The sequence below is a fragment of the Carcharodon carcharias genome, chromosome 12 (genome assembly GCF_017639515.1).
Source record: "Carcharodon carcharias isolate sCarCar2 chromosome 12, sCarCar2.pri, whole genome shotgun sequence".
Taxonomy (NCBI): Eukaryota; Metazoa; Chordata; class Chondrichthyes; order Lamniformes; family Lamnidae; genus Carcharodon; species Carcharodon carcharias.
In genome coordinates this window covers 150,852,060-150,875,643 of record NC_054478.1, presented here as the reverse complement: position 1 = coordinate 150,875,643, position 23,584 = coordinate 150,852,060, and the positions used below count along the sequence as shown (strand labels likewise).

Here is a 23,584-nt window from a genome sequence, read left to right as displayed (position 1 = left end):
ATGGGTTATTGTTGCCTTGGTAAAGATTTACCTGGGAGTGATTAATTTGGAGATTTGTTTATAAGTTATTATGGTAGTAATTTTAGACATGTGTATGTATTTAATCTGTTGTTAAGTTAATAAATGTTTAAATTAGCTTTATATAAAAAGCCTCTTGAGGCTTGGTGGTCTTATTTCTGAGTTCAGAGCTGCATCTCAAACATACCAATTCAAAATATAGGTTAAGACAGTTGTTTCAAGTTTCCCGCTGGGATTTAAACAACTCAGCCTTTACCATCTGCTGTGTCATAACACATGTATGCTGATGAAATCCAGTCTTACCTCACCATCACCTCTTGACTCTCCAATCCTGCTAAATTATCAGACTGCTTGTCTGACATCCTACCCACAACGAGCAGAAATTTCCTCTATTTAAATATTAGGAAGATTGAAGCCATTGTCTACGGTCCCTGCTCCGAACTCCGTTCCCTTGTTACCGACTCCACCCCTCTTCCTGCCAGCTGTCTGAGCTCAGCTTAACCAGACCGTGCACAACCCTGGCGTCGTACATGGCCCTGAGATGAGATTGCCATCACCAAGGCCGCGGTTTTCCATCTATCCAACATCGCCTGGCTCCACCCCTGCATCAGCTTACCTCTGCTGAAACCCACATCCATGCCTTCGTTGGCCCTAGGCTTGACTATTTCAATGTGCTTCTGGCCAGGCTCCCACATTCTTCTCGCTGGAAATTTCAGCTCATGTCAAAACTTCTGTTGCCTGTGTTCGAACTCACATCAACTCCCATTCACCCATCACCCCTGTGCTCACTGACCTTCATTGGCTCCCAATTAAAATAGGCCTCCATTTTAAAGTTTTCCCCCTTTGTTTTCAAATCCCTTCATGGCCCCACCCTTCCCTATCTCGGTAATCTCCTCCAGCCCCACAACCCTCAGATATCTGAGTTCATCTAATTCCAGCCTCGAACGCCCCAATTTTAATCGCTCCTCCGCTGGTGGCCACGCCTTCAGCTGCCAGGGGCCCAAAGCGGAGGAAATTTTTCCCTAAACCCCTCTCCTCACGTTCTTCCGTTAAGACGGAATTTAAAACCTACTCTCTGGCCACCTACCCAAACATCTCCTTTGTGGCTTGGTGTCAAACTTTGCTTATAAGGTCCTGTGAAGGGTGTTGAGACATCCTCCTGTGCCAAAGGTGCTATACAAATGCACATTGTACTAAACATCCCAAAGCACTTTATTGCAGCACTGGGCAGCAGACATTCAAGATTTGAAAAGCACCTCACTGCATCACCATTGCCTGGGCTTTTTTTTTTTAAAATGTGAGTTGGTGTTCCTGCAAATTTTAGAAAATGATATTGCTTAAAAAATCATAGTCCTCAGAAAGCAAGGATTTTTAAAAATAAAATTAACGCATTAAAAATTAAGAAGCAGTAAGAGACTTTCTATGTCAGGTCGTGGCAAATTAAGCTTAAGTGACGAGATGGACGAGGCTTGACCTTCAGTCTGTAATTTCAATCCATCCTCTGCCCTTTCTACAGACACAGTGAGATGACATAAGAACAGCAACAATAAATGTGCACACACTTAAATTATGGAGTTGGGAGGAGTACAGCAGGTTGTTTTTCAAAAGATTGTTTATAAAGCTGCTCAAAAATCTTCCAAATGCATCACTTCTGATAATGCATTTGGTGTGTTCTCTCATGCCAAATTAAACACAATGTGGAGGCTGACCTTCAGGCACACTGCAGTCATCCATTGTGACTGGGTGAAAACAAGCAGATCCAATTAGTACTGATACTGTGGACACAGACACCATCTGGTGGCCAGCTGTGGGAGCATCTAAACTATCAAACACTGCTGCACCCGAGTCAAATCAGATCAGGGGGCTGTGTTTATCGGCCCCCTTGCAAGCATGTTCTGAGCAGGGGATGGTCACGTGAAACACGAAGAGTGGCAAGACCCCCTACCCTCCCGTCCATCCCCAAGCTGTCCCTCATAACACGGTGGGTGGGCAGGTGCCAAAATTGGCAGCCCGCTTGCCACTTTTACATCAATAACTAACAGCCAATTGAGTTTGTTACCAAGCCAACTGACCCAGATAATACGCGGCCCAGGCAGTAATGCAGCTGACGTGAGCAGGCGGGCAGGAGCGGTCAGGACGCTTTTTTAAGCAAACTGCTTGAAGGGCAGGAAAGGTGGGGAGGACAAAATGTCCTGTGGGGCTGCCCTGTGCACATTGGAGGCCACTCTCCACCAGCCCACAACTTCAAGATGATATCCCACTTTGTTCCAACCAATTGGCTTCCAAAACCCATCCCTCCTCATGCCCCGATCCTTCGCCGTCCAAAATCCCAGACTTGCCTCTCTCCGGTTGTCGTGTCCTCTTCAGCCCGGAGCCTGTTGCAGTCCCAGCAGCGCCCACTACCAAGTCCTGGCACTACTGGGGGCTGCCAGAGGTGCCAGCCAACCAGGCTGGCCACAGCTCAAGGGTGGGACTTCCTCTCACTGAGGTGTGAAAGTCCTGCTCTCAGCTCGTGCGTGTTACTCTTGTTTAACATGGGTTGGCTGGTGTCTGGCATTTCTTCTGGGGAGCAATACGCATGCCCTTCCCCCCTCTCCCCAACAACCCCTACCCCCAGCCCTGTAAAATTCAGCCCACAGTCAGTTAAGGGCAATTGTACAGAGTAGTCAGAAAACCAATTCTCTCCTTTACTGATTTTGTATAGAAAGTAAAAGACTGGCAAACGTGGCAAAATAATTCCCAAGTTAAGGACGACAGCGCAGCACCAACTATAGTTTACGTAGATTCCTGTTTCTTACAGGGACAAGTATGAGCGTTTATTATGTAGACTTACAGAATTACAGCACTTTCACAAGTGGTAAAAATCTAGGTAATTGGAGATGTGTGTAGCTTTAATCAACAAGCACAATAACAGATTCCAGTAATGATGAATTATAATACTGGAAGGGAATGATGTGGCTTAGAAGTCAAAGACAGGCTCAATTTAGTAAGAATTGAGGAACAACAGAGGAACGTTTGCACTGCCAGGTGTATAACTGTAGGCACCAAACATTGGGAAGGAGGTAGAGGGACAAAATTACAGGCAAATTACAGAAAGATGAAAGAAATACCATAGGTGTCGGTGAACAAGTTGACCTTCAAAGCCTCGAAGACTCCCTCCAAAAACGGGGAGGGGTAGGTGACTTAATTGTCAAGTATAAAAGTGAACTAACAGTGTGGGTGATCGCCATTTTGAAATGTCATCAACATCTACTGCCAAAAGCCGGAACATCTGCAATTCCTCTGCACCTTCACAACACAGCCTGCTTGATCCCTTGCACCCAGTTATAAGGTAACCCGTAAGTAAAACATGCATTTGTGGGATTGAAAATTGAGGCTGACTAATAATGAGTATAGGCTGTTAAAAAAATGCACATGGGATCCTCGGCTTTATGACAGAGGAACTGAGGACAAGAGCATTGTGATCTGGGACACACTGGCTTAAAATGGTAGAAACAGATTCAATAACTTTCAAAAGGGAATTGGATAAATACTTGAAAATAAAAGGTGTGCAAGGCTATGAGGAGAGGACAGGTGAGTGGGATTAATTGGATAGCTCCACCAAAGAGCTAGCACAGGCAAGATGGGCTGAATCACCTCCTTCCACGCCATGTTACTCTATTTTTCTATGCAAAGATCTGCAATATTTCTTGTAAGTGCCAACTTGCCTCGTCAGACCCACGCGATTCACTTTGGTAGGATGGATCAGTAAATCCAGTACACCAACATCGCCGCAAATATCCTGCACAGGCCCTGCTTCAGCCGGGAAACAGGTACATTTGAATGGTGGCCAGCATGGCTTCAGCAAAAAGACCCCAGGTCCCATCGGCCAGAAGGATAGCGCCTGTCAGCAATACAATACTTAAGTACATCACAGTAACAAATATTATGAATTAAGTGGTGGAAAAAAGACTGCTGAATGGTCTTTCTGAACAGCAATGCTCCATTTCCGATTTCTCCACTATTCCACGGGCAGCTCGGTCAAAAGCTTTGCTTTTGTACAGAAACTGAAAGAAGACTTTGGGCGGAATTTTTCCGGTCAAGCCAGCAGCGGGAATGGTGGCGGAGCTTAGCTTGGCGAGAGGCTAAGAAGGTTTCCTGATGTCAGAGAGTTCTGCTCTGGAGGCTTTCAAGGACAGTCGAGTTTCCTGACAGACATAATGTTTTGTGTGCATTAGCACCTCACATACGCTCATTAAAAAGCCAACCCACCAGAATTAGCTTCTTCCTACGAATTAAGTTCCCCGCCAGCAAGAGTTCAGAACATTTAGTTTTAGGACTGTATAAGAGTGGCGTGGACCTGGCGAGCTTCACTTCTTCCACGACCTTAAGGTCAGTAAGTGTTGCTTTCACCTTCTTGGGGATGGCTCATAAGGTCACTCATCACCGGGTGCCGGTGGCAAAAGTCGTGCCAAGGCTGCAGACGGAAGGCAGGACCCACGGGGGAAAGGGTGGAGTGGAGGCTGGGTGGTGGGGATGGCTGGAGGGCCAATGGGGAAGGTTGGGAGGCTGTCCTGGGAAGGACAGAGTGTCCGGGCCATGTTTTGCAGGCTATCCTGGAAGGAGGACAGACTGCTGCTCCTGGCTTGCAGTGCAGTGAATTGCTGCCTGAGTGCCCATTAAATATGGCGCCTAGACCTTCAACCCCATGAGGTAATGGCGGGGAAGACACGAGATTTGTAGTGCGCTGCATGGATGAATATTTAATGAGATTAACAGCTCAGCATTGTGTGTGGTCAGCCATTCTGTCCCCCATCGGGAATCACTTAGAGGCAAGGTGCTCGCATGGATAGAAGATTGGCTGTCTGGCAGGAGGCAGAGAGTGGGGATAAGAGGGTCCTTCTCAGGATGGCGGCCGGTGACTAGTGGAGTTCCGCAGGGGTCAGTGTTGGGGCCACAACTTTTCACTTTATACATTAATGATCTAGATGAAGGAACTGAGGGCATTCTGGCTAAGTTTGCAGATGATACAAAGATAGGTGGAGGGACAGGTAATATTGAGGAGGCGGGGAAGCTGCAGAAGGATTTGGACAGGTTAGGAGAATGGGCAAAGAAGTGGCAGATGGAATACAACGTGGGCAAGTGTGAGGTCATGCACTTTGGTAGGAAGAATAAAGGCATAGACTATTTTCTAAATGGGGAGAGAATTCAGAAATCTGCAGTGCAAAGGGACTTGGGAGTCCTAGTCCAGGATTCTCTTAAGGTTAACTTGCAGGTTGAGTCAGTAGTTAGGAAGGCAAATGCAATGTTGGCATTTATTTTGAGAGGACTAGAATATAAAAACAGGGATGTGCTGCTGAGGCTTTATAAGGCTCTGGTCAGACCACATTTAGAATATTGTGAGCAATTTTGGGCCCCATATCTCAGGAAGGATGTGCTGGCCCTGGAGAGGGTCCAGAGGAGGTTCACGAGAATGATACCAGGAATGAAAGGCTTAATGTATGAGGAACGTTTGAGGACTCTGGGTCTATACTCGATGGAGTTTAGAAGGGTGAGGGGGGATCTGGTTGAAACTTACAGAATACTGAAAGGTCTGGATAGAGTAGACATGGGGAAGATGTTTCCATTAGTAGGAGAGACTAGGACCCGAGGGCACAGCCTCAGAGTAAAGGGAAGACCTTTTAGAACAGAGATGAGGAGAAACTTCTTTAGCCAGAGAGTGGTGAATCTATGGAATTCATTGCCACAGAAGGCTGTGGAGGCCAGGTCATTGAATGTATTTAAGACCGAGATAGATAGGTTCTTGATTGGTAAGGGGATCAAAGGTTATGGGGAGAAGGTGGGAGAATGGGGTTGAGAAACTTATCAGCCATGATTGAATGGCGGAGCAGACTCGATGGGCCAAATGGTCTAATTTCTGCTCCTATGTCTTATGGTCACTCCCACTTTGGTGCCTGCCACCTAATTTAGATGTCAGAATGGAAGTTTCTGCCCTGTGCCTGGCCCCTACCTGCATCACAACAGGGAGTCTGATGACTTTGTAAAGGCAAAGACAGGGGGTTATTAAAAGCTAACCTGGCTCTCTGTTTAGTGGCATCTGCCACCACAAATTGTAATAAATTCATAAGTAAGAAGAGGTATCCATGGAAGCAGACATGTGAAGGGCGTGCATACCCCTTGGAATGACCCCAGTACAGCTGCTAGGTTTTCTGACCAGGCTTTGCTTCTTTTTAAAAATGTGATTTTTTTTTTAAATTTTTGCTAAATATTTGTTTCACATCAGCAAGCAAACAGCGGACTAAGAAAAACATTAAAGATTTGGTTTTTTTTAAAACTTCATCTCAAGCATTAGCAAAGTGTAAAGAATTGTGAACAGCATTTAGCCAACTCAGCACTGGATAATTTAAAGCCAAGAAAGTGTTTGCATTTGTACGTGGAATAGAGAGACATATACACACAATTATAAAATCAAAACATACTGTTAAATTGATGAGATCATAGTGCAGGTGTAGCTGCTTCTGCTTGCTCACGTGGATAGCCCCAGATTCATCTTTCTTCACCTGCAAAGATTACAGAAGAATAATGATTATCGCCCTACAAATTCCCACTACAGACGGGGACACCCTGTTACCATACATTTTTAAAATGATAGGGGAGGATATTCAACAGAAGCAGATATGAGCCAAACAAAATGTTCGCCTACATCAACAGTGAAAGAGTCCCAAAAGATTCTGCAGCACAGCAAGGCCAGTTTCTGTGGGAACCAAATTCCACAGAACGTTTCAGTGGTACATTCCACATGTCCTCAGCGGGGTCACAGAATCAGGTATTACCTTATTATTACACCTTAAAGTTAGTGTAAATGAGTTTTGTTTTATGATAATTTGTCAACAGTAGCAACAAGCACTGACAGGCTCTCATTTTTTTTTGCAGATTCAATTTATAATTCATCAAAAGCAACCAACAGTGCGAATGGAAAAGAGCAAATCCTACGAGATCAGAGAAAATCTGATGAAATGTTTTAGAGAGCTGCTCTGAAAGCTTGGTCACTAAAATGTTACGAAGAAATAAAACCCGAGAAAATCTTGCTGCACTCACTAGTGATATTGTCGTGCGCAGGGACTGATGGGAATCATCCCTGATGGCGTAAGACTGAATTGCAAGGATCAGGAAAGTGCCCAGTTCAATCTCTGATCTGTTAGTTGACCACAATCTATCTCAGTATCCACTGGGGGAGGAGGAATATCGGAAAGAACACCCACAACTAACCATAATCGTTGGCCCTTCCTGAAAAGTTCTTAGTTGGAGACATCAAGCAACAACAGGATTGGACTGGAGTTTAAACCACAAGCTTCAATGTCAATTAGTATGTCAACGCACACATGAACTACCACTGCCCAAAAACCTCACCATCATAGACACTAGTCTTAGTTCAATTTGATTCACTCCACGATATCAATAAACTGTTGAGTGTACTGCATACAGGAAAGGCTCTGGGCCTCTGATAACATCACAGCTCTAGTGCTGAAGATTTATGCTCTCAAGCAGCAAGGGAATCTAATTCAACCAATTACCACCCCAACAGTCCACTCTCAATCAGCAAAGTAATGAAATGCATCATAAACAGTGCTATAATACAATAGTTACTCACCAATAACCTCCAGATCAATGCTCAGTTTGGGTTCTGTCAGGGCCATTTACCTCCTGATCTCATTACAGCCTTGGTCCAAGCATGGACAACTCCCGAGGTGAGGTGAGAGTGACTGCTCTTGACATCAAGGCAGCATTTGACCAAGTGTGGCATCAAGGAGCCCCAGCAAAACTGGAGTCAATGGGAAAAAGGGAAAATTCCGCTGGTTGGAATCATACCTAGCACAAAGGAAGATGGTTGTGGTTGTTGGAGGTCAATCATCTCAACTCCAGGACATCACCGCAAGAGTTCCTCAGGGTAGTGTCCTCGGCCCAGCCATCTTCAGCTGCTTCATCAATGACCTTCCTTCCATCATAAGGTCAGAAGTGGGGATGTCGCTGATGATTGCACAATGTTCAGCAACATTCGTCACTCCTCAGATACTGTGTCCAAATGCAGCAAGACCTGGACAATATACAGAGTTGGGCTGACAAGTGGCAAGTAACATTCATGCCACACAAGTGCCAGGTAATGGCCATCTCCAACAAGAGAGAATCCAACCATCTCCCCTTGATATTCAATGATATTGCCATCACTGAATCCTCCACTATCAACATTTTGGGGGTTACCATCGACTATAAACTGAACTAGATCAGCCACTGTGGTTATAAGAGCAGGTCAGAGACTGGGAATTGTGCAGCGAGTAACTCACCTCCTGACTCCACAGAGCCCGTCCACCATCCACAAGGCACAAGTCAGGAATGTGATGGAACACTCCCCACTTGCCTGGGTGAGTGCAGCTCCAACACTTAAAAAGCCCAGCACCATTTAGGACAAAGCAGCCCACTAGACTGGCATCATTCATTACTTTAAACATTCACTCTCTCCACCACTGATACACAGGCACAGCAATGTGTACCTTCTTTGAGATGCACTGATGCAACTTGCCAAAACTCCTTTGACAGCACCTTCCAAACCCTAGAAGAACAGCAGCAGCAAACAGGGAAATGTAGCAAGCTGGATACAAAATTGGCTGAGTGGCAGGAAACAAACAGTAATTGTTGATGGCTGTTTTTGTGACAGGAAGGCTGTTTCCAATGGAGTTCCGCAGAGCTCAGTATTAGGTCCCATGCTTTTTGTGGTGTATATATTAATGATTTGGACGTAGATGTAGAGGAAATGATCAAGAAGTTTGCAGACAACACAAAAATTGGCCATGTGGTAGATAGCAAGGAAAAGAGTTGTAGACTGCAGGAAGATATCAATGGACTGGTCAGGTGGGCAGAAAAGTGGCAAATTGAATTCAATCCAGAGAAGTGTGAGGTGACGCATTTGGGGAGGTCAAACAAAGCAAATGATTACACAATAAATGGAAGGACACTGAGAGGTGAAGATTAAGTGAGGGAACTTGAAGTGAATGTCCACAGACCCCTGAAGGTAGCAGGGCAGGTTAATAAGGTGGTTAAGAAAGCAGATGGAATCCTTTCATTTATTAGCCGAGGCATAGAATATAAGAGCAGGGAGGTTATGCTGGAACTATATAAAACATTAGTTAGGCCACAACTGGAATCCTGTGTGCAACTCTGGTCACCTTGTTACAGAAAGGATGTAATTGCATTCAAGAGGGAACAGAGGAGATTTACCAGGATGTTGCCAGGACTGGAAAATTGCAGCATTGAGGAAAGATTGGAGAGGCTGAGGCTGTCCTCCTTGGAACACAGGAGGCTGAGGAGAGATTTGATTGAGATGTATAAAACTGTGAGGGGCCTGTTTACTTTAGCAGAGAGGTCAGTGACTAGGGGGCATCGATTTAAAGTGATTGGTGGAAAGATAGAGGGGACATAAGGGAGGTTCTTTTCACCCAGAGGGTTGTGTGGGTCTGGAACTCACTCCCTGAAAGGGCAGCAGAAGCAGAAAGCCTAAACCCATTTAAAAGGTGTCTGGATATGCACCTCAAGTGCTTTAACGTGCCGGGCTAGGGACCAAATGCTGGAAAGTAAGTCACATACCATCCTGACTTGGAAATATATCGCCGTTCCTTCATTGTTACCAAGTCAAAATCCTGGAGCTCCCTCCCTAACAGCACTGTGGATGAACCTACACCACATAGTCTGCAGCAGTTCAAGAATACTAATTGTATTATAAATGTATTGAAGCACCTCAGAGTGCAACATAATGTACGTCGATAACTCCAATCCCATTGTCTGATTGTCTGCATTGACCATATTGAAATGATTGTAATATTCATTGATTGTACTGATGCACCTTGTGATCCATGTTGTAAAAGTTGAATCTGATTGTACTTTTGTCATGGTGATTTTGAAATGGTTTGGAATGTTCTTCCAGATATTTTATGAATAAAGTATATTTTTCAAAAAAAAAAGCCTGCAGCAGTTCAAGAAGGCAGCTCACCACCACCTTCTCAAGGGCAACTAGATACAAGGGTTATGGGCAATAAGTGCTGGCCTTTTGCCAGTGATGCCCACAGCCCAAGAATAAATAAAAATAACTAGATGAGGTATTAAACGGCTACTAATGTCTTTCAAACCATTGACAGCACTGCACAAGTGCCCAGTTCAATCCAAATTCCCGCTCCTTCCCCAGTTTATTTTTATTCTTCCATTACAAATAGCCCTCCGAGCTAAGTTATAGGCTCTGCCACTGTAACTACGTATGGTAAAGCATCCCATGAGTGAAAAAAACTTCTTCTAACTTCCCACTTTATTCTCTTAGTGTTAATACGTGTTTCCTCACCATCAATTAGCCAGCCATTAGTCAAAACAATCTTTAACTATTTACCCTCTCAAGACTTTTCAGAATTTTGAAAATCCTTAACTTCAAGTGTCCCACTTCAAGTTTCTTTTCTCTGTTGAAATATCTCCAATTATTAAGCCTTTCTTCACCACCATTGCTTAATTGCTGGTGCCATTCTAGGGATTTTTTTGCTGTAGTGGCTTCTATTGGTCTAATCATCTTTGTGTAATGCAACATCCATAACCCTGCCCACTCTCTGCCTTCTGCAGAGCGAAGGAGAAAATTGGAAAAGACATAAATTGACTGGGAATTTAATTATATGTTGAGTACTTGCAAATACAGGATCCAACACAATGTTTTAGTGCCCCATTTTCCTGTAGGCGCTCAGGGAATGAGCACCCAAATACTCACATCAGATAAAATAACATTTCTAGGGGACTGAGCTTATGTACCCTCGTTTACGCAACATTTGAGTGGGCAAATTCAAGCAGGAATAGCATCCAAAAGGATGGAAATTCTAATGTTAGTTCAGGTTAAAGCTAAAATTTCCTTAGACAATGAAAAGGAATCCAGTAGCCAATGAATTTCTACTGTGGAATATTACTGTCAAATGGCTTCTGGGAGGCAGGGGGACATTTTTCCAAGGGACCCACTGAAAATGTAAATTCAAGTAGCCTATTGGTAAACTTACCAAAAGAAAATGGATGGCATCCCCTCGACAGAAGGCTAGCATGGGCGTTACAGCACTCTGCACTGCAACAAATTGCCAAGATAAAAGTGGAACACTCGCTGGATTCGCCTGGAACAATCAGAAACAGAAGAAGGAAAACAGAAATAATTACAAAGCTTAATCCAGTGACCTGATCAGGCAGCTATTCAGTTAAGGCAAATAGTTCATTCTTCTCCGCTATAAGAAATCCTATTAAATAACCACGCTCCACTGCACTACATCAGTATATTGCATAGATTATATACAGTGCCCATTTTGTTGAAGATTGAGTGCAGCTTGGCACAGAGCGACAGGAAGAGGGGTTAAAATAATTCGCTCAGTTATATTCAGGGATATTACTGAATAGAGGCTAGATAGCACCCTCCCAGGGTGTAGGAAATAGAAAAATAAGCAAAGAAAAATTAAGGACCGTCACTGTCTGGTGCTACTTTCATGCATCTCGGAGTTTGGGGTAATTATTCTCATTGTGATATGGGACGACTGCATTGAGGGGAGCACACAAAACAAAAAGCACACTCACTTTTCCATATGGAAACGTCAGCCAAACTTTCAATGAGGGCTTCAATCCAATGACCATAACCTGAAAAACAAAACCATGATTGCAAGTTGTTTGATGTTATATAAAAAAAAATCACCCCAGTTCCTTTTTTAAAAAAAAATATATAACCAGCATTCACAAAAAATAAAGCTCGACAGGACAAGACGTGAAAAAGCTCCAACAATGCTTCCCATCCCAAATCTGTTCTTTTCCTACATCCGGACTCAGCTCATCAATATCAAGGGATAGTAATGATCAATTTCGTTTATATTTGTCTTTCATGCAACCCAAGTTTGCCCGATAATGAAGAACAGCATCACTGCTGTGTCAATAAAAACAAAAATACCTGGAAAAACTCAGCAGGTCTTGCAGCATCTGCGGAGAGGAACACAGTTAACATTTCGAGTCCGTCTGATTCTTCAACAGAACTAAGTAAAAATAGAAGAGGTGAAATATAAGCTGGTTTGGGTTGGGGGGGGCGGTGAGAAATGTACAGCTAGATAGAGGGCCAGTGATAGGTGGAGATAGCCAAAAGATGTCATAAACAAAAGGACAAAGAGGTGTTGAAGGTGGTGATATTATCTAAAGGAATGTGTTAATTAAGGGTAGAAAGCAGGACCAGCAAAGTACAGATAGCCCTCGTGGGGGTGGGGTGGGGTGAAGGGAAGGGATCGAAATAGGCTAAAAGATTGGGATAAAACAATGGATGGATACATTTAAAAATAATGGAAATAGGTGGGAATAGAAAAATCTATATAAATTATTGGGAAAAAAAGCGGGGGGATTGGAAAGGGGGTGGGGATGGAGGAGAGAGTTCATGATCTAAAATTGTTGAACTTAATATTCAGTCCGGAAGGCTGTAAAGTACCTAGTCGGAAGATGAGGTACTGTTCCTCCAGTTTGCGTTGAGCTTCACTGGAACAATGCAGCAGGCCAAAGGCGGACATGTGGTCATGAGAGCAGGGTGGAGTGTTGAAATGGCAAGCGACAGGGAGGTCTGGGTCATGCTTGCGGACAGACTGAAGGTGTTCTGCAAAGCGGTCACCCAGTCTCCAAAGGAGAGACCAAACGGAGACTGGGTGACCGCTTTGCAGAACACCTTGAGTCTGTCCGCAAGCATGACCCAGACTTCCCTGTCGCTTGCCATTTCAACACTCCACCCTGCTCTCATACCCACATGTCTGTCCTTGGCCTGCTGCATTGTTCCAGTGAAGCTCAACGCAAACTGGAGGAACAGTACCTCATCTTCCGACTAGGCACTTTACAGCCTTCCGGACTGAATATTAAGTTCAACAATTTTAGATCATGAACTCTCTCCTCCATCCCCACCCCCTTTCGGATCCCCCCTTTTTTTTCCAATAATTTATATGGATTTTTCTTTTCCCACCTATTTCTATTATTTTTAAATGTATTTCCATCCATTGTTTTATCTCTACCTTTTAGCCCATTTCGATCCCTTCCCCCCACCCCACCCCTACTAGAGCTATCTGTACCTTGCTCATCCTGCTTTCTACCCTTAATGTCCCCATTTGCACATTCCTTAGATAATATCACCGCCTTCAACACCTCTTTGTCCTTTTGTCTGTGACATCTTTTGGCAATCTCCACCTATCACTGGCCCTCTATCCAGCTCTACTTGAACCATCCCCCCTTAAACCAGCTTATATTTCACCTCTCTTCTCTATTTCCTTAGTTCTGTTGAAGAGTCATTCGAACTCGAAACGTTAACTGTGTTCCTCTCCACAGATGCTGTCAGACCTGCTGAGTTTTTCCAGGTATTTTTATTTTTATTGATACTGATGTTTATAAAGGAACATCAGAAACGTTTGGCAATTTTTAAATTTCTAATTGTATGCAACATTTTCTAATTTGTGCAGACCACAGTAAGGGACATCAATCCTGGGAATGGAATATTTTTCCACTTTTGGCAGCTTCAAGCACTCTAGCTCAGTTGCAGCGAGGGTGTCTAACGTCTTGGAGTAGGGCTCCAAATCCAAGTGGCAAAATGAGTGAGTAGACTGCAAATGAAGGTCACATTTTAAAATTACCCTGCACTAATCACACATTTAAACAAAATACCCCCAAAGGTCGTAGGATTTAAACGTTGGAAACAATTGGCTGTTCATCAACAACCGTACGGTAACATTGAAATCTCATACAATTTGGATTAGATGACGCCTTGAACATAAAATCCCAAGACAATTCGCTGATGGGATTTAAGGAAATGGACACCAGGCCAGAAAGGGAGACATTAGGAAGAATGAATAAACATTTTGTAGTTCTGAGGTTGTTTTTGAAAAGGACAGACAAACGGAGGTTAAGGGAGGGAAAATTCAGAGTAACATTCGGACAGCTGAGGATTATGTCAGGGACAATGGATCAAAGGGTTCAAGGAGATTGAAAGCTAGGCGTACAGCAAAGCTCAGGTCGGGCGAAGCCACGAGGATTGAAAGGTGAAGATGAAAGTTTAAAATTTAATATATTGGGTGATTAGAATCCACGTAGGTCAGCAAAGATGGGGTGATAGACAAGTGGGGCTTAGCTCGAGGCAGGATAGGTGCAGATGATGTTTGGGCTAGTTGAAAGTGATGGAGGGTAGAGGATGAGAGGCCAATAACAAGACCCTCAGCTTTTCGGGGGAACATAAGCATCCAAAACAAGCCACCTGCCTGTTCCTTATTCACCCTTTTGACTGGTTAATGCTCCACTCACGTCGTATCCTGGCTGCACCTGTAGCTGTGAACTTCCTGACCTGGGGGCTGTGACTTGCTCTATCGACACCCACTGTTAGGCCAGTGTACGTCCGAGTGTTATGCAGTGTCCACCCTGCTCTGCCTATTGCTGCTTCTTTTTGTGAGAGCCTCTGCACTCTTTCACTTCTGCCTCTACAGTCTTCTCCTTCATGAGCTTTCACTTTTATCTCTGCTCACTCCCACTGCCTCCACGATCTTCTCTGCTGTCACCTTTGCATCTGCAATATTCTCCTTTGAAATTCCCAGCACGGTTTACTGTCGGAAGCAGTTGTCCCTTCTTCTGCTGCTGACTGGGCTTTCTTGGGCTTGTGGCTGGATCCACCAATAAGAGAGATTTTCCAATCTTCCATGTTAAGTAAGCACAAAATACTAAAAACCAATAGAAGAATGCAAAGTACACATGCACTCAGTCAAAAGTAACCACTGAGGCTTTGAGTGCCAAATAATGGAAGCTCACAGGCAGGGTCTGGTTTGTGCCCCATATTGGATATTGCTGAAACACAGTTTCTAACTTTAACCTTTACAAATGAAGCCTAAAAGTCTGCCAGGTAATGAGATTCTATATTGAGTATGAAGGAGAGGCAACAGGTAGCAGAGCAGAGGCAGGGGCTGAAATCAAAGGGACAGTAATCAGTGGCTCTTCTGGTATCAGTTGCAGGTGACATTAGGTTCAAGTCTGCAGCCAGCTGCACATCTTGGGAGATGGGAAAGAAGTCGAATGCTGAATGAAGAGAGATTTGTGTCACTCATTAAAGATTGTATGTGTACCTTGGTTAAAGACGCCATCGCCAGTAGTGCATGCTGTGTAATCGGATGATCTCTCAGCTCTGGCTTTACAAGTAAAGGCTCAATACAGCAAACTTCACCTTTCGCTCCACTAAACAAACAGCGCGACTCACAGGATCTCACTCCCATTACTCTCCTGTGAAAAAAAACCATGAAACAAAATTCAGTTCCAGAAGCTTCTCCAGCTGTGTGTGTTAAACTTCCAGTAATAACTTTTTTTTTTTAAAATCTCCCATTATACTACAACAGATCCACAATGTCAAATAAAGCAAAGAATCATTCATGTAAAGTTTTTCCAAAAGCAGAAATTTTAACTTAGGCTTGAAAAGAACCCCTGAAATGAACTACAATAGTTTTAAAGTATTATCGTAGCACAGTCTTGATAAAAGCAATCAATCATTTTGCCAAAGAAAACACTGATTTTCACAAAGATCTGAGATTTTTGAAGCTTAAGTTTTGGAAATACGACAGAAAAGTTCAAAGAACTACAACAGTTCATGAAAGTAGTGCATCACCACCTTGTTAAGGGCAATTAGGCCTAGCCAGCGATGTCCACGTCCAATGAAAGGATGGGCTGTAACCTGTGCTGCCCAGCGTCGGATTTGGGGGGTACCCCAAAAGTACACCGGGGAATCCCTCTCAGAAGTTCCCAGGTAAGAGTCTGCACAGCAATTGCCCAGACTTCAAGGAACGCCTACCTTGAAGAAGTATTACTCTTCTCTCCGACAGGATTTCCGTATCTCTCTTTTGCCTTGTTCACCTTCATTTCCCTCCTGGTGTTTGACAAGGTGTTTACTAAAACCCACTTTCACAGCCATGTCTCCTTTCTCAGTGACTGTCTCCGTCTTCGACTTACCCCACGTGGATGTCAACTGAAGTTCCATCCCTCATGTTTCGAACTCACCCAGGATTACAGGTATCTCCGGGACATACAACGCTCCTCGGACTGCTGTTCCCGTTGCATTCTGAGATCCACACAGTGCCATGCGCCACCATATGAACACGCTCGACCTCTCCCTCCAGCAGCACCGCTGCACCCTATTTCTAAGCTGCCCATGCCCCCTGTTTCATTTTATTCTTCGTCTCATTCGACACCTCTACAAGAAACTTTGTCTCTTTCTTTCAGGTGCAAAGGAACGCAAGCTCCAACAACTCATCGACACCAACACCCATCCAGGGCCCTCCACTCCTGCCTGTCCCTCTGTCCCCATCCCATCTTCCAATCCCAGCCCCGGCCGTGTACTCACCATACCCCCTGACCTTCCCCTCTCTGATGCTGAATGTTCAGTGCTCAGCAAAGGACTTAGTTTCATATCCTTATACCCTCATCTCAATGAATTTCGGGCTCGGCATGATGCTGAACTCTTCTTCCGCCGTCTTCGTCTCCGGGCTCACTTCTTTGGGCAGGAGTCCTCTCCCAGTTCAACGGATCCTTTTACCCACCTCCAATATTCTCCCTCCACCTGGACCCCTCCCTCTGGATTCTTACCTTCTCTTGATCTTTTCATTGAGAACTGTCGGCATGACATTAGTCGTCTCAATTTCTCTGCTCCTCTCACCCCCTCTAACCTGCCTCTCTCTGAACTTGCCACACTCCGTTCTCTCAGATCCAACCCTGACATTGTCATCAAACCTGCTAACAACGGTGGTGCTGTGTTGTCTGGCGCATTGACCTCTACCTCGCAGAGGCTGAGCATCAACTCGCAGACACTTCCTCCTACCTCTCCCTTGACCATGACCCCACCACTGAATATCAAGCCATTGTTTCCAGGACTGTCACTGACCTCATCTCCTCTGGAGATCTTCCTCCCACAGCTTCCAACCTGATAGTCTCCCAACCTCGGACGGCCCGCTTCTACCTCCTACCCAAAATCCACAAACAGAACTGACCCGGTAGACCGATCATCTCAGCTTGCTCCTGCCCCACAGAACTCATTTCTCGTTATCTTGACTCCCTTCTCTCTCCCCTTGTCCAGTCCCTTCCCACCTACATCCGTGATTCCTCTGACATCTTACGTCATATCAACAATTTCCAGTTCCCTGGCCCCAACCGCCTCCTCTTCTCCATGGACGTCCAATCCCTCTACACCTCCATCCCCCACCAGGATGGTCTGAGGGCCCTTAGCTTCTTCCTCGAACAGAGGTCCGATCAATCCCCATCCACCACTACTCTCCTCCATCTGGCTGAACTTGTTCTCACACTGAACAATTTCTCCTTCAACTCCTCTCACTTCCTCCAAATAAAAGGTGTGGCTATGGGTACCCGCATGGGCCCCAGCTATGCCTGTCTCTTTATGGGGTATGTGGAACATTCCTTGTTCCAGTCCTACTCCGGCCCCCTTCCACAACTCTTTCTCTGGTACATTGATGATTGCTTCAGTGCTGCTTCATGCTCTCGTCTGGACCTGGAAAAATGTATTAATTTTGCCTCCAATCTCCACCCCTCCATCATCTTCACATGGTCCATCTCTGACACTTCCCTTCCCTTCCTTGACCTCTCTGTCTCAATTTCTGGTGATAGACTGTCCACCAATATCCATTACAAGCCTACCGACTCCCACAGCTACCTCGACAACAGCTCCTCACACCCTGCTTCCTGTAAGGACTCCATCCCATTCTCTCAGTTCCTTCGCCTCCGTCGCATCTGTTCTGGTGATGCCACTTTCAAAAACAGTTCCTCTGACATGTCCTCCTTCTTCCTTAATTGAGGTTTTCCACCCACAGTGGTTGACAGGGCCCTCAACCGTGTCCGGCCCATCTTCCGCGCATCCGCCCTCACGCCTTCTCCTCCCTCCCAGAAACATAATAGGGTCCCCCTTGTCCTCACTTATCACCCCACCAGCCTCCGCTTTCAAAGGATCATCCTCCGCCATTTCCACCAACTCCAGCATGATGCCACCATCAAACACATCTTCCCTTCACCCCCCCAATGACATTCCGCAGGGTCATTCCCTCCGGGACACCCTGGTCCATTCCTCCATCACTCCCCACACCTCAACCCCCTCCCATGGCACCTTCCCATGCAACCGCAAAAGGTGCAACACCTGCCCCATTACTTCCCCTCTCCTCACTATCCAAGGACCCAAACACTCCTTTCAAGTGAAGCAGCATTTCACTTGCACTTCCCTCAATTTAGTCTACAGCATTCGCTGCTCCCAATGCGGTTTCCTCTACATTGGAGAGACCAAACGCAGACTGGGTGACCACTTTGCGGAACACCTTCAGTCTGTCCGCAAGTATGACCTCGACTCGCTTGCCATTTCAACACTCCACTCTGCTCTCATGCCCACATGTCTGCCCTTGGCCTGCTGCATTGTTCCAGTGAAGCTCAACGCAAACTAGAGGAACAACACCTCATCTTCTGACTAGGCACTTTACAGCCTTCCGGACTGAATATTGAGTTCAACAATTTTAGATCATGAGCTCTCTCCTCCATCCCCACCCCCTTTCCAATCCCCCCCTTCTTTCCCCAATAATTTATATATATTTTTCTTTTCCCACCGATTTCCATTATTTTTAAATGTATTTCCATCCATTGTTTTATCTCTACCTTTCAGCCTAATTCAATCCCTTCCCCCCACCCCCACTAGGGCTATCTGTACCTTGATAATCCTGCTTTCTACCCTTAATTAGCACATTCCTTAGGTAATATCACCACCTCTTTGTCCTTTTGTCTGTGACATCTTTTGGCTACCTCCACCTATCACTGGCCCTCTATCCAGCTCTACCTGTCCCACCCCTCCCTTAAACCAGCTTATATTTCACCTCTCTTCTATTTTTCCTTAGTTCTGTTGAAGAGTCATACGGACTCAAAACGTTAACTGTGTTCCTCTCCGCAGATGCTGTCAGACCTGTTGAGTTTTTCCAGGTATTTTTATTTTTATTTATGTTTTGAATTGCCCAGACTTCCTCTGGACAACTGCCCTGTGGTGGGAACCATCCGAAAATGTGGGTTAAATCGCAAACTTCGGATGGTTCCACCGGTGTTACACCAATAGTTACCCAGAAAAAGTTCGAAGAGTTAAAACCTCTTCTAACTTCTGAATAACTATCGTAAAGACCCAGACTGACCCCACGGGACTGCCCCAACACCCCTGACCCCAACCCCCCACCTCCACAAGTGACTCCCCCCCCCACACACCCCAAATCCTATCCACTTACCTTAGACGCCTACCTTCTCCCTGGCCTGTCAATTTCACTGCTTTATGGTGGCCTCCTTGAATGTGCAGAGCTGCACTTCACTGGGGCCTGCAAGGAGTCTTTCGAAACAGGCCATAAGCAGCTCCGGCGAACAGAAGGGTCGGCGTAATTTTCAAGGGCAGGCAAGTATGTGTTGATTTCTTCTGATTCCTGCGGGCCCTCACTTTCCAACATTAGTTGGAAGTTAATGGCCCAATAGCAAAAACTATGCATTGTAATATTTTCATGCACAAAGTGCTGCATATTAGGTAACAGTTTGTGCCATCCATTAATCAGCGCTGGGTTACTGGGGACAGCGGTGCACATAATCCTTGGAGGGTAGTTTGTTCAGATTGAAGAGTGAGGGTATGGGGATGGAGTTCGGCTTGACTGCGTGCGGAGAGGCAGGTGGGGTCATCTAGTTAGAACTTTCCTCTAGGACCTTGCATGGGCAAGGTGAAGCCCGCAATGGAGCAAGTGCGGCATGGCTTATAGAACGAACCAGTTTGATGGACTGAGTGTCTTACTTCCTCCCATGTTTTGTTGAGTCACCCTTTCCATTTCTATTTCTCCTCTTTCCTTCAGTGCTTTTCAACTGTCAGAAACTCTCAGCTCTGAGTTTAACAGAGGGTGCTTAATGATAACACACATGGAGTTGTCAGACAGAATCACAGAACAGTTACAGTGCAGAAGGAGGCCATTCTGAAAGAGTGTTCTGCCTAGTCCCACTCCCCTGCCTTATCCCTGTAACCTTGCACATTCTCTCTTTTCAGGTAACAACCCATTTCCCTTTTGAATATCTCGATCGAACCTGCCTCCATCATCCTTCCAGGAAGTTCATTCCAGGCTCCAACCATCCTCTGAGTGAAAAAATGTTTCCTCACATCACTTTTATTCCTTTTGGCAATTATTTTGAATCTGTGCCCTCTCGTTCTTGATGATCTCTTTAGTGGGAACAGTTTCTCACTATTTACCCTGTCCACACCCCTCAAGATCTTGTATACCTCTATCAAGTCTCCTCTCAGCCTTATTTTCTCCAAGGAAAACAGTCCCAACCTCTCCAATCTATCCTCATAGCTACAGTTCTTTATCCCTGGAATCATTCTTGTCAATCTCCTCTGTACTGTCTCCAATGCCTGCACATCCTTCCTCAAGTATGGCACCCAGAACTGGACTCAGTACTCCAGATGAGGCTTAACTAATGTCTTATACAAGTTCAACATGACCTCCTTACTCTTGTACTCAATGCCCCTATCAATAAAGCCTAAGATGCTTTATGCTTTATTAACTGCTCTCTCAACATGCCCTGCCATCTTCAATGGCCTATGTATATATACACCAAGGTCCTTCAGTTCCTGCACCTCCTTCAGAGTTTCTTCCTTTATTTTATACTGTCTCTCCATATTCTTCTTGCCAAAGTGAATCACCTCACATTTCTCTGCACTGAACCTCATCTGTCACTTGTCTGCCCAATCCACCAACATGTCTATGTCCTTTTGAAGTTCAAGACTATCCTCCGCGCAGTTGACAACATTTCCAATCTTCGTATCATCTGCAAATTTTGAAATCATGCCCTAAGCACCACAGTCTAGGTCATTAATATATATGAGGAAGAGCGAGGTTCCCCTGGGGAACTCCACTACAAACCTTCCTCCAATCTGAAAAACCATTTATCACTACTCTCTGTTTCCTGTCACTCAGCCAATTTAGCCAAGTGTCTACTTCCCCTTTTATTCCATGAGCTAAAGGTTTGCTCACAAGTCTGTTGTGTGGCACTATATCAAATGCCATACACACATCAACAGCGTTACCTTTATCAACCTTCTCTGTTACCTCCTCAAAAAACTCCAGCAAATTAGTTAAACATAATTTTCCCTTAATGAATCCATGCTGGCTTTCCTTAATCACCCTGCACTTGTCTAAGTGACTCTTGATTTTATTCCAAACCAGACAACTCAAACTTGTCTGTTCTAGTGCTGCATTCCCCAGCTGATTAGCAATGCTAAGTTGGAGCATATTGCAGCAAAACCTTCAAACAATACCGTATGGTCTTAACTCAGATGTTGCATTTAAATGTATGAAAATCATTAGTTTAATCTATGACATTACAAATATTTAAATCATAACCAGTCATAAACCAAAACAAGTTTTCCAACCCACATTACCGTGTGGAAACGCAGAGCTTCAAAGCAACATTTGATATAAATTTTGATATAAATTTCTCCCTCCAACTTTCTCTTCCTCTTGAGTAGAATAAATGATGCTGCACTAGAATACCACAAGCAGCGGCAGCCCTTCTTGATGTGCCAGTGAGCTAACTGATGGTTGAGCGAATCAGTTAAGTCTGATCCAGTATTCGCCTAACATCCACACAAGCTCATTTTCTAACAAAGCTCTCTAACTGCGATTGGAGATGGGAAGATAATTGCCAGGGTTCCTGGTCCAGCATCGATGAACAGCCTCGTCCCCCCAGTTCCATCTGGTTCAAAACCAGCACAGACAGAAACTTGCCTCCTGGAAAGCACAACATGGGGCAAACAAGGAGAAAATAAAAGGAAGTATGAACATGCTCAGTAATGGCACAAATAAAGCCAGGCTTCGAAACCTCGATCTTACAATGATGTTCAGACAGTATGCATCAATTTTCTACAATCACACGAACACAAACTGACATGTTTAATCTTGTGCTTTTCATGTTTCCTGCAGTCAGGCTAATCCAAAACTAAAAGATAATCATCAATCGACATGATGAACTATAGGATAATGGAGGAGGTGCATATGAAGATCTCCTCTGGCAGAGAATATTTTATCTCATGTACAATATTCATACAGAAATACATCTTACTTGAAGGCGAGCTCAAACACTGAGCCTCCGCTATCATTGCAAATGGCTGTGGTTGGATCATCAGTGAACTGCAAGAGAAAGAATTATTTGCATCCAAATTAACTGAACTGTTCTGTTCTAATAATCCTACTACAAAACGAGATAGAAACACAAGGGGCTGAATAATACCGGTGGGGGGGGTGGGGGGGCGCAGACAGCACACCCTCCTCCAAAACCCCTGGAAACCACATCAGCGTGAAGCCGACCAACTCTTGCCTGAGCAGCCCTGATTAACAAGGGCCAGGTGTGTCTTCCGCCCCTCTTTGGGGCAGAAGTCGCACCCTCTGGAGCTGCCGGCCAATCCAAAGGTCCCGGCTGCACCAGGGAGGCGTCAGTGGCAGCTGCAGGTGAAGAACGGAGCCTAGGGTCCCTGGAGCACGCAAGTCCAGAGTCTTGGGCACATTAGGGATAGGGGCAATGGAGGGGTGAAAACAGGTGGGTTTAAGAGATGGAGCTGGTAGGAAGGAAAGGGGGGGGGTTCAGTCTCAGGGATCAGCAAAGGGCAGTCCCCGAAAAACAACCCTCCACCTTTCTTTCCCACCCATTAACAATTTTAGTTCATAAATAGGGCTTCCCGCTCCCACATTGCTGCACACCATATCGTGGTATGGGCAGTGTATTATTTGGGCCAACAGGCTGGATAACAAGCCTAATTGACCCTAATTGCTCAATTAAATATGGCAGGAGGGCTGCCGATTTTGGCGCCTGCCCATCCTTCCCCCCACCCCACCACCCCCCCCCACCCCCCCCTCCCCCCACATCGTATTATGGGTGTGAGCTGGAAGGTGGCCGGATGGGCAGCCACACCCTACACACCCCACCCACCCCTCCGCGGGTAACACGCCCTCCGGGGGGGGGGGGGGGGGGGGGCGTGTAAAATTCAGCCCAAGATATCTGCTCCAAAATCCAATTCGATAATCCTATCTTTTCTGTGGATTAAAGCATTCATTGATTTACTGTCAGCCATCAGTGGCTTCAAAGAATGGCTGGCTCCTTTAATCCTGTTATCTTCCTATCAAAGTGTTTTTTTTTTATTTAGCTTAAAGAACCCCCCTGCTCCTATTACCAATTTATGAAATACACCAATTATAAATCCTTATGTTTGATATTGCAGTTTTCTACTAGCAGAGGCCAGGAAAACATTTAACTCTCACTCCCATCCTTGTCATCTGTCCCCTTGAAATACACAGCATCATTTTTCAGTGCATTACCTGGAAATTTCTAAAATGAAGACCAGGCACCAATGATCACTCTTCAAAAACCTAACCTACCTGCTGCTCCACGCACCTACCCTGTTTAGTTTTTGGACTTGCCTGGTTGGGGAGTCTCGGAC

General features: G+C 45.1%; 1 protein-coding gene across 5 annotated transcripts in view; it reads right to left on the bottom strand.

The window, feature by feature from the left end:
- The window catches only part of vps8 (VPS8 subunit of CORVET complex), a 734,009-nt gene that overhangs the window by 675,615 nt on the left and 34,810 nt on the right, over positions 1 to 23,584 (bottom strand). For all 5 annotated transcript variants that reach the window (XM_041200655.1, XM_041200658.1, XM_041200657.1 and 2 more), the window contains 5 exons: positions 22,213 to 22,280; positions 15,171 to 15,324; positions 11,632 to 11,691; positions 11,073 to 11,180; positions 6,477 to 6,557 (listed from right to left, as the gene is read on the bottom strand). In XM_041200655.1, coding sequence (XP_041056589.1) covers positions 6,477 to 6,557; positions 11,073 to 11,180; positions 11,632 to 11,691; positions 15,171 to 15,324; positions 22,213 to 22,280 — 471 coding nt within the window. The remainder of the gene's footprint in view (positions 1 to 6,476; positions 6,558 to 11,072; positions 11,181 to 11,631; positions 11,692 to 15,170; positions 15,325 to 22,212; positions 22,281 to 23,584) is intronic.